We start from the raw sequence: 13,548 nt of genomic DNA, 5'->3' as shown, positions 1-13,548 counted from the left end.
AGTCCTGAAGAGCGCAACAGAGGGGGGAGAATGAATTCGAACATGAGAAGGTTCTTAGAAATCATTGAAGACTTAAAGTTAAAGGACGTGCCTTTAGTCGGGGGCCCTTTTACGTGGAACGGAGGGGGGAATAATCAGACATTTTCAAGGCTAGATAGGTTCTTGTTTAATGAGGGTTGGGACAACCACTTTGGTGACGTGAGGCAGTGTGTCCTTCCAAGGCCAGTCTCTGATCATTTCCCCATTCTGCTGGATGTAGGGGGTGGGAGAAGAGGCCCTTCCCCTTTTAGATTTGAAAACATGTGGTTGAAAGTGGAAGGTGTTAAGGAGCTTATGAAGTCTTGGTGGGAGGGGGTTAGTTTCAATGGATCAGCAAGCTTTATTATGGCTGAAAAAATAAAAGTTCTGAAGGTTAAGCTGAAGGAGTGGAATAGAGACTCATTTGGCAGGATTGAGCTCAGAAAAAATGCTGCTTTGGAACAGGTACAGATCTGGGATGCAAGGGAGAAAATTAGCAGACTGAACTTGGAAGAGCTGGAAGCTAGGAAAGAAGCGAGGGAAGACTATAAAAAATGGGTCTTACTTGAAGAAATCAGTTGGAGGCAAAAATCTAGGGAAGTGTGGCTAAGAGAGGGGGATAGAAATACGGGTTACTTCCACAAAATGGCTAATGCCCACAGGAGGAGGAATAACGTGGACAGAATCAAGATTAATGGAGCTTGGTGCATAGAGGAGAATGAGATTAGGGAAGGGATTGGCAATGCTTTTAAGGTAATGCTGTCCAGTTCGGGGGATTGGCGTCCTTCTATATCCGGGCTGCAGTTAGAGACTTTGAATCAGTTGGATGCTAACACTTTGGAGAGCCCGTTCACGGAAGAGGAGGTGTTCAATGCATTGTTAAGTTGTAATGGGGATAAAGCTCCGGGGCCAAATGGACTTTCTATGGCTTTTTGGCAATTTGCTTGGGATTTCGTGAAGGTGGATGTGTTGTGTTTTTTCAAGGAATTCTATGAAAATGGAAAGTTTGTTAAGAGCCTAAATGCAACTTTTTTGGTCTTAATTCCAAAAAAAGTGGGAGCTGAAGATTTGGGGGATTTTAGGCCTATAAGCTTGGTGGGAAGCTTGTATAAGTGGTTGGCCAAGGTCTTAGCCAATAGGCTAAAAAAGGTGGTTGGAAAGGTGATTTCCAAGGCCCAAGGGGCGTTTGTGGAAGGAAGACAAATCCTAGATGCAGTGTTGATAGCCAATGAAGCCATTGATTCGACTTTGAAAAATAATGAGAGTGCCATCTTGTGCAAGTTGGACATAGAGAAGGCCTATGATAATGTGGATTGGACATTTATTCTCACAGTTATGTAGAAAATGGGGTTTGGGGAGAAATGGATCAGGTGGATAAAATGGTGCATCTCCACTGCAAGTTTTTCTGTGTTGGTCAATGGAACCCCTACAGGATTTTTCCAAAGCTCAAAGGGATTGAGGCAGGGTGATCCCCTTTCCCCTTATTTATTTGTCATAGCAATGGAGGTCTTTAGTGCTTTTCTCCAAAGGGCTGTAGAGGGAGGCTATTTATCGGGGTGCAGGGTCAAGGGGAGGAGTGAAGAAGGGGCCCTTATATCCCATTTATTGTTCGCCGATGATACTCTGGTATTTTGTAAGCCGTCTCAAGACCACTTGACTCATCTTAGTTGGTTGCTTATGTGGTTTGAGGCCGCTTCGGGGTTGAGGATAAATTTGGACAAAAGTGAACTCATTCCAGTCGGAAGGGTAGAGAATATGGATGACCTCGCTTGGGAGTTTGGTTGCAAAGTGGGTAGCTTGCCGTCCACATATTTGGGGATGCCCTTGGGGGCTTCATTCAAATCAACATCTGTTTGGGATGGAGTGGAGGATCGATTCCGTAAAAGGCTAGGAATGTGGAAAAGACAATACTTATCCAAGGGAGGGAGGGCAACTTTAATTCGAAGCACGTTATCGAACCTACCAATCTATCTTATGTCTTTGTTGTGTTTACCGAGTGTAGTCAGACGGAGACTAGAAAAGATTCAAAGGGATTTCCTTTGGGGTGGGGGGAATTTGGAGCGAAAGCCTCATCTTGTAAGATGGGAAGTGGTGTGCTTAAGTAAGAAGAAAGGGGGCTTAGGGGTAAAAAACCTATCAATTCTCAACAAGGCTCTTCTTGCTAAATGGAATTGGCGGTTCGCTAATGAAAGAGAAGCTTTATGGAATCAAGTGATTAGAGGGAAATATGGAGAAGAGAGAGGGGGTTGGTCCTCTCGGGAAGTGAGAGAGGCTCATGGCTTGGGGTTGTGGAAAGGGATACGGATGAACTGGGAATTAGTGAGCAATAGGTTGGTCTTCATTGTTGGTAATGGAAGGAGGGTGAGGTTTTGGAGGGATAAATGGTGTGGGGATTCTCCTTTGTGTTCGTCTTTCCCGTCTCTATTTGCTTTGACTAATGATAAGGAAGAAAGTGTGGCAAATGTTTGGGATTCTTTGGCGGAGGGGGGTTGGGGGGGATGGAATCCTTGCTTTGTAAGAGCTTTCAATGATTGGGAGGTAGAGGAAGCGTCAAGTTTTATGGAGCGGTTACATCATAGCAGAGTTATTGAGGATGTGGAGGACAGGGTATCCTGGACTGAAACTAAGAGTGGGAAATTCTCGGTTAAATCTTTATACTTGGCTATTGAGGCGGGGGGTTTGGCTCGGTTTCCTTCAAGCCTTATTTGGAATGCGAATGTGCAGCCTAAGATTAGTTTTTTTGCATGGGAGGCTACATGGGGCAAAGCACTAACCTTGGACAAGATACAGAAAAGAGGATGGGCTTTGGCAAATAGATGTTTTTTGTGTCTTGAGAATGAGGAGACCATAGACCATCTCCTTCTTCATTGCTCAAGAACAAGGGTCTTATGGGATCTTCTTTTTACTATTTTGGGGGTATCTTGGGTGTTGCCTTGTTCTGTTAAGGAAACCCTTCTAAGCTGGCATGGTTCTTTTGTGGGCAAAAAGCGTAAGAAGGTGTGGAGAGCGGCTCCTCTGCACATTTTTTGGACGGTTTGGAAGGCGAGGAATTGTTTGGCTTTCAAGGATGATATGGTGTCAATTCAAAGATTGAAATACTCCTTTATTTTTTCTCTTTGGGCTGAAACAAAATTGTTTATAATTGATTGCCCCTTAACTATAGCTAATTTTATTGATTGGATGGGCGCTAATTAGGATTGTATGTTGGGACTTTATGTTTTTTTAGCCTTTTCTTGATGAAGGGTGTATAGGTTTGTATATCTTGAGTCGCCTTCTTGGTGTCTCTTTTTTAATAGAATACCTTTTACCTATCAAAAAAAAAAAAATTAGGGAAAGGAGAAGCAAGGAGCAAAATGGAGGCCTATCGGTGTTGTATTGTAGATTGATGGGTAGAGTTCTTGGATTTTGCCCCAAAATTATTACCTTTAAAGAGGTGGGTGGTGCATAGATAAGGCTTAAGAGGGGAATGCCCATTTGATTCAACTATAAGGTGCTCTCATTTTGTTTGAATTTGAGTTGCCATTAGATGCAAAGAAGGCTCTTTGAAGTAGGCAAAGGTTACTCAAAGTCAAACTATTATTTTTGGACAGATGGTCTCAAGTTATATGATGTTATAGAAAAGGTGTTCCTGCAAGAAAGGCTTAGGTGAGAATAGTGGGCCTACCAATGAACATGGGATAGGGAGTTATTTAAAAAGTTAGGAGATGCATGTGAGGGTTTCGTGGCAATCGATGATGACATAGTGTTCCTTCAGAGATTGCAGTGGGCTAGAGTTCTTGTCAAAACTAATGGTGGTTGAATATGGTAGTGGGCTCGTTGTGCTTTGCAATTAAATTATGGTGGAAAATCCCTTTTCTAGTGGAGCAAGTTGTGAAGAGTTGGGAGGTAGAAGAAGATGGAGAGCTAATTCATGCTAAGAGGGGAGCATGGGCAAGCTTGTGGAGTTGGCTAAGAAGAAAGTAAAATATGTGTCGATTGATGGGGCCACAAAGGATTAAGGTTGCAGTGGGGACAATCATCGGCTCACAATTGGGTGTAAGTGAGGCAAAGGGGGTAGGTGGGGCTTGTTCTATTCCCATTAGACATGGCAATGGGGCCTTAGTGAGCCAGTGAGCTAGTCTAGCATATGAGGCCTATTTCATGAAGATGGGCCCTCTTAATTCTGGTCATAACAGACCGGTTTTATTCCATTTAGCAGGTCAATTTAAAAAGGCTCATTTGAGATTAAGGAAGAAAGGTGTAAAGGGCCTATCTTTCATTTTTGAAGCTTATGCTTTCGGAGTGGGCTGACCTAGAGTTAGTTGTGATGAGGCGTGGCCCAAATTAGGCTCCCTCTAATTTGGGCCAATCCAACACTAGAGATAAAATGTCTTATCTTTGCAGGAGTTGCTACAGAGAGAGGGTCATAGGAGAGAAGCCTCCCTCATGTTCCAAATATTTTTGTTGTTGAGTGTAGTTTCGAAGGGCATAGCAATGATTGTCCAAAGGGTGGTGGTGTTCTCAATGGCGGTAAAGGAGGCCCTTTTGGCAAACGAGACTAGGATTGTACATTTGTTTCCTTTTCTTGCTTCTTCAGGGGGTGGGGACTGACTTTCTCTCTTTTCTTTAATGTTGAGGGAGGTTTGAGGAGGTCAACAGGTGGGGAGATTATTGCAGAGGGAACTTCAAAGGGGAACCATAACACTATTGTGGTCCATTGAAGATGATTCTTCCAAATGGGAGCTCAATGGAGTTTCTAGAGAATGTTGTGAGGACCCGAGGAGGTGGCACAAGTAATGGGGATCTTTAATGAAAGTCTAAAAGGGGTGGATTTAGAGGCTAATTGGCAAGAGAGCAAGCTAGTGAGGTTTACCAGGTTCTTCGATATGCCTATTAAGGGGTTTGAAAAATGAGATTTTGGCTCTGTTTAAAAGGATGGAGGCCTAAAAGGAGTGATAGAGGCTTGGCCCCAAGGAGCAAGAGGAAGATTAACCTTTTGTTAAGAGTGGACAGAGAGCTAAGAAAGTTTATATGCATAGTCAACAATGATGGTGCATCAAATAGAGAGAAGAGTGGCAAAAGTTGAAGGGAGCTAGTTTTTGTTGGTCAATGAAGCTAAAGATTCTTTCTTAGAATGTTATAAGGGTAAATGATGGAGAGAAACACAATATAAAAGAATTCTTAATTAGGTCTCAAAGGGTTCATTTGGTTTGCTTGTAAGAAACTAAAGTCAAGTAGATGGTGATCTAATTAATGAGGAGCCTTAGGGTGGACAAATTTCTTATAGTGGGGAGTGGTGGCAGCCAAGGGAGCATCTAGTGGAGTGGTCGTTTTCTAGAATAATAGGGTATTAGGAAGACTTGTTGAGAGTAGAGGAGAGGCATTTTTTAGGGGCTTCTTGATGAGTAGAGGTAGGACAAGGGTGACTCATTTACAGGTTGTGGATGACACTATATTCTTCTCACAAACCAGCTCAAATGACTTACAAAGTCTTAACTAATTTTGTTGATAGTCAAGCACATTTTAAGGTTGAAGATAACTCCATATAAGAGTCCCCTATTGAGTATATATGGGGTCCAGACCTAGTTCTTGATTTGGCTACCTCATTAGAACGTAAGATGTCTAATCGGAACATTACAACCATACCTTTTTGGGATCCAATTATGGGTAGGATTTTCTAATGGCTATATATGGTTGGAAAAAGGCTTATTTATCTCTAAGTGGAAGATTAACTATAGTTTGGTCTTGCTTGTCCCGTATTCCCTCTTATTTTCTTTCCATTTCTAAGTTTGTAGTCAAAGTGGCTACTATGATTGTGAGATGATAAAGGAATTTCCTTTGGTCAAGTGTTAGGGAAGGGAAGAGAGATTATGTTGTGGGGTGGGATAAAGTGTGTAAGCCAAAGGGTGAAGGCGGCTTGGGCATAAGGATAGCTTTGAAGAATAGAGCCCTCTTAGGGAAGTGGTTGTGGAGATTCCCTAGGGAGAAAAATGCTTTATGGCACCAGATCATTTTGAGTATATGTAAGCCACTCTAATGGATGAGATGCTAATGTTATTGTTAGGTGGTCTTCTCAGCATCCTTGAAAGGCCATTGAGTAAATAGTCCTTTTGTTATGAAATTGAAGAACTCACCACCCTCATGCCAACTAGAGTCCATGTGTATTTATCTTCCACCTACCCACATGTGAGAATTTGGTCCTTGACATCATTTCACATGTTTTTTTATAGGTGACATCATTTGGCATGTTCTTAGTCAATTCATTCTAGAAAGCCTCTTTGTTTCCACTGATTTGAGATCCTTTCTTCTAGCAAACTTCATTTGGAAGTCCAAAGTTCCACCTAAATTCAAGGCCTTTGCATGGCTAATGGCAAGCAGGAAGGTTCATAATAATGACTTGCTACAGGTTAGCATTATGGCATAAGTTGTTTGGACTTGCTAGGATTGACTAGGTTTCACTTAGGAGTGTCGTGGGGATGCTAACAATTTCCTACAAAGGTTTTGGAGATCTTTCCAGAGGGAAGTCACTGTGGTGTATTGCTAGGCTCACATTAATTTGGATTGTATTGCTAAACAGGAATGCAAAGATTTTTGAAGATAGATGAACAATTTTAGAGGCAATATGAGATTCAATCAATTTCTCCTTCTCTTTAGGCATCAACTAGAGCATCATTTAGGGGCACCTCCTTGAGTATTATATTGCTAGACTAGGAACTAGTATGCTGATCAACTAGATCGCATCAGAAGACTCTCTAAACGGACTCCTCTTGCGTCAATTTGAATTTTGATTGGTGTTCCTTAGGAAATCCAAGACAACTAGGAATTGGAGGAATATTCATGGATCATCATGGTACACTACTAACAGCTTTCTTTAACTATGTTAGAAGAGACCTAAAAATTAAGGCAGAGATTCTAGCCTTGAAGAAGGCCAGAAGTTGGCCAAAAGACTACAACCTTTTAGGAAGATGCATTTTTATTTTGCTGCTTCAGAGATAGGGTGCTCTTTTTGTTGGATTCCTTGCTCAATTAATCATGTAGGGAATATGATAGAAAAGCAAGAAGGCAAACATATGACTTCTTTTGTAGGGGATCTTCTACCTTCTTGAATATTGCTTTTGTAATTGGAACCCTTAGACGAGCAAAGACCTGCTTCCTAGACAAGATAGTTGTTTTTCTACTTTTGATCAAAGTCTTGTAGTGGTTGGTATTATGGAGGAAGGATTTCTCATCCTCCTTTGTACTTATTTCATGAGAATGAAATGTTTGTCTTTGATAGAAAAATAAACATATAAAAAAGGATTTGAAGAAGTAATCATGGTATATAACTATTTATATGTTTCAATGTCAACAATGATTCCCTATTTGTATATAATCAATGCATATCACTACCATCTAAAAAGGCAAGGTGCCACCTAGGTGACGATTTCTATCAATCAAAGTTTAGAAGATAAAAGAAAAAGGAAAGGAAAAGAAAAAATATATATTCACAAACTGTCTACAAATTGTAAAAACCCAATATATAACTTGAAAATCCAGTAGCAAGCTTACAACTAAAAGAAAATAAAAAACCCAACCATAGTCTCCTATTAGAACCCATCCTATAGAATACAATTCCACATGAGCTAGCACCCAAAGCCAATGGAGTTCCCCATTGGTCATACCATGGGAACTGAGAAGCAGCTTAGCAACAAATTGCCTCATATACATACAGCTGTAGGTTCTATTTGAGAAGTTAAAACAATTTTGAAAAACACAATCAACTCAGTAAAGCTTGGAAAATCAAAAGATAGAACATATCTTGATGAAAGCCCAAAAAACCGATTCCAAGATCAGTATCTTCCAAAGCTGTCTATAATTATGAATCAGCAATGCAACATGTGCAAAAAGTAACTGATATACATAAAAGAAATTACAGATTTATTAAAAAACTTCAAGGAAAGAAACAATATCTTAGCCTTACCATCGATACTTCCAGTTATGAAAAAATCTGCTGCTGACACAGCAACATGTGTTACCACATCTCGATGCATATAACTTTTCTCATACCTATAGAAGAAGATTCATAAGTTAAACAAAATGTATTTTATCCTCAATTTGTTATGCCTATATGGTTCAATTTCTGAAGAGAGAAGGGCACAGCAGTAATAGCATTAAAAAGAAATAGTACTAGCCATAAATATGGTTCTAAAAGCACTTGTACCAGCCTCAATTTGTTATGCATTTATATGAACCCATGAAAGTGGTACTTTTACACATTTCCTAGCCATAAATTTCACAATTCCCACGCCTATCAAAAAAATAAATAAATTTCACTCTTTCCTTGTTTTACTTATGGGGAGTTCTATTAAAGTCTATTTTTTAAAAGTTTTGATATGAAGAGAATTTTATATCAAAACTTTTAAAAAATAGAATATCTTAGGTTTTTAACTTATGGCGAAGTATGGTCAAGAGGATTTCGGTTGGAGGACAAAAAAGGTTGTGGGTGTGTTTGGAGTGGGGGTTTGGAAGGAGATTTTGAAGGAAGTTGGATGGTGCTGGGAAAATTTGGTGTTTAAAGTGGGGAAAGACAATAAAATTAGGTTCTGGACTGATCTTTGGTGTGGGGATACAGTGTTGTCCCAAAGTTTCCTGCACCTCTTTACTTTGGCAGCTCATAGGAAGCGACAATAGAAGAAATGTGGGACCAGAATTTTGGAGGAGGAGGTTGGAATTTGAGGTTTATTAGGGATTTTAACAATTGGGAATTGGATATGGTAGGCAACTTGCTTCATGAGTTGAGGGGTCACAGTATAACTTTGGAGGAAGATTCGGTTTTTTGGAAGGTAGGAGGTAATGGGCAGTTTAGAGTAAAGGAAGTTTACAGCTTGTTGGATAGGCCTTTGACGGTCGTTTTTCCGAAAAATAAAATTTGGGTGGAGAGCGTTCCAACTAAAGTTGTGTTCTTTGCGTGGGAAGCACTTGGGGGAAGATTATGACTCTTGATAGACTCCAGAAGAGAGGGTGGCAGCTCCACAATCGCTGTTTTTTGTGTGCTTGTGAAGAGGAAAATGTAAATCACATTCTCATTCATTGTATAGTGGCCAGAGTGTTGTGGGACTTAGTTTTTGGTTTGTTTGGGGTACAGTGGCCATTTCTTGAAACTGTAAAGGAGGTTTTATTTAGTTGGAGGGGTTCCTTTGTGGGGAAAAAAAGGAAAAAACTTTGGAATTCCATTCCGTTATTTATTTTTTAGACGGTTTGGAAGGAAAGGAATAGATTAGCTTTAGGGGGGGGGTGGGGGGTGTTAGTAATTCAGAGAATTAAATATTCTTTTGTATGTAACATTTGGGGTTGGGCTAAATTGTATATGGGTGAGGAGCCGAATTCCCTTATAGGATTTTTGGAGTGGTTAGCCTCCAGATAAGGGGTGGTGGGTTTATTTTTGGTTTTTTGCTTGTGAGGCCTTAGTAGCCTAGTATACCCCCTGTATACTTTGCGTCTTTTTTGTCTCTTTTTAATGAATTCTATGCTTACTTATCAAAAAAAAAAAAAGCAAATCCTTACAAAAGAGCTTGAATCTCAGCCTTAAGAATTGATCCTGGATCAGCAGGTTTAGATTAATCCGTCAACACACTAGGATAGTGGTCCTTAATCACTCTTCTAATCCCTTGTTGACTTGGGTTATCCAAAGAATAAACATCAAAGTTCAGCTTGAGTACACCTGCTGGACAAGGTCTCCACTCAACTCACACATCCAAGATGGACATAGATGTTTCCAATCAACTTGCACTCCTCCTAGATGGACACACAAGTTTCCAATCTAGTATGATCAAGCTTAATGCAGTTCCAAAAATACATAAGTGACTAAAGCCCAAGCGACAAAAGAAAAGGACAAAACACAAAGCCTCCCTTTCATTAACCACCATTTATCCTCAAAAACCCTTGCATCTCTCAACTCTCAAGACAAATAACCTAGAGCAAAGCAAGATAAATCACTTGCCTCTAGAAGGCCTCCAACCACCCAAAAGGCAATAATCATCATGTCTACCACACTCCTAGGTAAGACCCAATTTTTTTATTTTTTTATTTAAAAAAAAAATCAGAAACAACAAATTTATTAAATTAAGGATAAAGAAATTTTTTTTTTTTTTTTTTGATAAGTAAAAGAGATTCTATTAAAAAAGAGACACCAAGAAGGCGACTCAAGATATACAGACCTATACACCCTCCATCAAGAAAAAGCTAAAAGAACAAAAAGCCCCAACATACAATCCTATTTAGCGCCCATCCAATCAATAAAATTAACTATAGTTAGAGGGCAATCAACTATGAACAATTTTGTTTCCGCCCAAAGAGAAAAAATAAAGGAGTATTTCAATCTTTGAATTGACACCATCTCATCCTTGAAAGCCAAACAATTCCTCGCCTTTCAAACCGTCCAAAAAATGTGCAGAGGAGCCGCTCTCCACACCTTCTTACGCTTTTTGCCCACAAAAGAACCATGCCAGCTTAGAAGGGTTTCCTTAATAGAACAAGGCAACACCCAAGATACCCCAAAAACAGTAAAAAGAAGATCCCATAAGACCTTTGTTCTTGAGCAATGAAGAAGGAGATGGTCTATGGTCTCCTCATTCTCAAGACACAAAAAACATCTATTTGCCAAAGCCCATCCTCTTTTCTGCACCTTGTCCAAGGTTAGTGCTTTGCCCCACATAGCCTCCCATGCAAAAAAACTAATCTTAGGCTGCACATTCACATTCCAAATAAGGCTTGAAGGAAACCGAGCCGAACCCCCCGCCTCAATGGCCAAGTATAGAGATTTAACCGAGAATTTACCACTCTTAGTTTCAGTCCAGGATACCTTGTCCTCCACATCCTCAATAACTCTGCTACGATGTAACCGCTCCATAAAACTTGACGCTTCCTCTACCTCCCAATCATTGAAAGCTCTTAAAAAGCAAGGATTCCAACCCCCCCATCCCCCCTCCGCCAAGGAATCCCAAACATCTGCCACACTTTCTTCCTTATCAACAGTCAAAGCAAATAGAGACGGAAAGGACGAACACAAAGGAGAATCCCCACACCATTTATCCCTCCAAAACCTCACCCTCCTTCCATTACCAACAATGAAGACCAACCTATTGCTCACTAATTCCCAGTTCATCCTTATCCCTTTCCACAACCCCAAGCCATGAACCTCTCTCACTTCCCGAGAGGACCAACCCCCTCTCTCTTTTCTATATTTCCCTCTAATCACTTGATTCCATAAAGCTTCTCTCTCATTAGCGAACCGCCAATTCCATTTAGCAAGAAGAGCCTTGTTGAGAATAGATAGGTTTTTTACCCCTAAGCCCCCTTTCTTCTTACTTAAGCACACCACTTCCCATCTTACAAGATGAGGCTTTCGCTCCAAATTACCCCCACCCCAAAGGAAATCCCTTTGAATCTTTTCTAGTCTCCTTCTGACTACACTCGGTAAGCACAACAAAGACATAAGATAGATTGGTAAATTCGATAACGTGCTTCGAATTAATGTCGTCCTCCCTCCCTTGGATAAGTATTGTCTCTTCCACATTCCTAGCCTTTTACGGAATCGATCCTCCACTCCATCCCAAACTGATGTTGATTTGAAAGAAGCCCCCAAGGGCATCCCCAAATATGTGGACGGCAAGCTACCCACTTTGCAACCAAACTCCCAAGCAAGGTCATCCATATTCTCTACCCTTCCTACAGGATGAGGAATCCACCCTAAAACACAACAAACTAATAAGAAAGGTGAGAACCAATTCACCTCTACAAGACTAAAATATTTGTGCCAAAGCCCCAATGCAATGGGGACAAGGAAGAACCGGATGCTCCAGGAATACAATCCAAGCACATGGCACACTGTAAAGGAGGTATGCCTTTTTCTAGGTTAATAAATATCATATGAAGGCCTTTTTTCTTTCTAAAAAAATTGATAAAATATAGATTTTACTTCTGGCCTCCTTAGCATAAAACCAGAGTAAATTTCAAATACCCTCATTTCATGTTTTAATAGTTGCCTCCCAGTTCCATAGTAAGGCTCATGAATTTGATATCCCAACAGTTCATACCAATATTACTTTGTTCTTGTGTATTTTGCCATGCTATTCTACCGAGAGGTACCTTCACTGGCCATTTTATTGGTGTTGCAAAGTTATTAAAGTAGCGCATAAAACAACAGAAAAATCATTCATGCACTTACAGGCTTTAGCATCAAGTATCAAGTCCGACTTCTATAAACTTTATAATTTCACTCCAGAAGTCTCTGACTTCAAAAAGGCCAAATTTTTCTGAGAATCTATTTGTTAAGTTCTAGAGAACTCTCAAACTAGAATTCAAATAGGGCCGCCATTGCAGCGTTTCATGCTTATTCCCGTTCAAATCATGTCCTCATTTTCTCTTCTAAAATCAAGCACGCATCAAACCAATTTTTTTTTTCTTTTATGAGTAGTAAGCCCGCATCAAACCATTTCTCCATCGTTTCAGCCTTTCTTACCTTCTAAATACAGAAACAAAATTCCAAAACAGCATTTAAGCAACTTCAACCACTAGAACCCTAATTCAATCAACAAAAGCACATAACCATTCAACTTTCCGCTACTCAATGCATGTCAAAACAACTATATTATCTAAACCCTAAACCCTGGACAATCTAATCAAATGCAGATGCCCAAAAAGTTGCGTACATACATGTTCGCAGAGGGGAGGCAATCGAGATAGGCCCGCTCGAACTGGAGAGGGCGTTTGGGACGAGAGCGAGGAGCTGGACCAGGTCCGATAGCCAGCTCGTCGTCGTTCTCCGGCACCGCCGAGCCTCCGTCACCGTTCTGAGGCTCCTCCATTTCTAGGGTTTCACGGTTGAAAGGAAAGAGAAGAAGAAATCGAAAACCCTAGTTTTGTGAGAGAGAAATGTTCAGGGAAAACTTGCCTAGATCATAAGAGTCCTGCAACAAAGCTGGGCGTCTAACACTGTTAGCCAAGGCAAGCTGAAAATTGGTGTGCCATCCTTTATTCTTAATTTCTAAAATAATCCTAAAATAAAATAAAATAGTGATAAAAATATTTCATCAAAATAAATAAATAAAATTTAAAATGTAAGACAAGTTTGGTAACTATTTTTAGAAATAATTCTGAAAATAAATTTTTAAATATTTTATAAAACAAAAATCTGTTTGCAACCTAAAAAAAATAAATTTTATATACAATATTTTATTTTTAATCCTTCTACCTATTTATATAATTATTTTTTTAAATAGCTCTAAAAAAATAAGTGAAACGAACCAAAAATAACATTAAAAAAAACAAGTGAAATTAATTAAAAAATGTTATCTTCAAATACGATGTTTTTTACTTTTAAGAATATAAAATAGAAAACAGTTTTTTAGTTATCGTGTTAAATTATTCCTTTTGTTTTTGAGAATTGAAAGTTGTTCTCGAAAATAGTTGTGAATCAAACGTAAAGGTATGTCTCTGGTAACTATTTTTTATAATGGTTTTTTGTTTACAAAAAAATATAGGAATATGTTTGGTAATAAAAAATTGTTCTCT

General features: G+C 39.6%; 1 protein-coding gene across 1 annotated transcript in view; it reads right to left on the bottom strand.

The window, feature by feature from the left end:
• LOC100263690 (peptidyl-prolyl cis-trans isomerase CYP71) overlaps nt 1-13,018 on the bottom strand; it is a 41,961-nt gene extending 28,943 nt beyond the window's left edge. The window contains exons 1-2 of the mRNA XM_059737646.1: nt 12,691-13,018; nt 7,958-8,043 (exon numbers count right to left, since the gene is read on the bottom strand). Of these exons, the coding sequence (XP_059593629.1) occupies nt 7,958-8,043; nt 12,691-12,842 (238 nt within the window). The 5' untranslated portion in view covers nt 12,843-13,018. The remainder of the gene's footprint in view (nt 1-7,957; nt 8,044-12,690) is intronic.
• Nucleotides 13,019-13,548: the final 530 nt, after the last annotated feature.

Source organism: Vitis vinifera, chromosome 6 (genome assembly GCF_030704535.1).
Source record: "Vitis vinifera cultivar Pinot Noir 40024 chromosome 6, ASM3070453v1".
NCBI lineage: Eukaryota > Viridiplantae > Streptophyta > Magnoliopsida > Vitales > Vitaceae > Vitis > Vitis vinifera.
The sequence above is the reverse complement of the archived record's forward strand: the minus strand, read 5'-3'. Positions and strand labels throughout refer to the sequence as shown.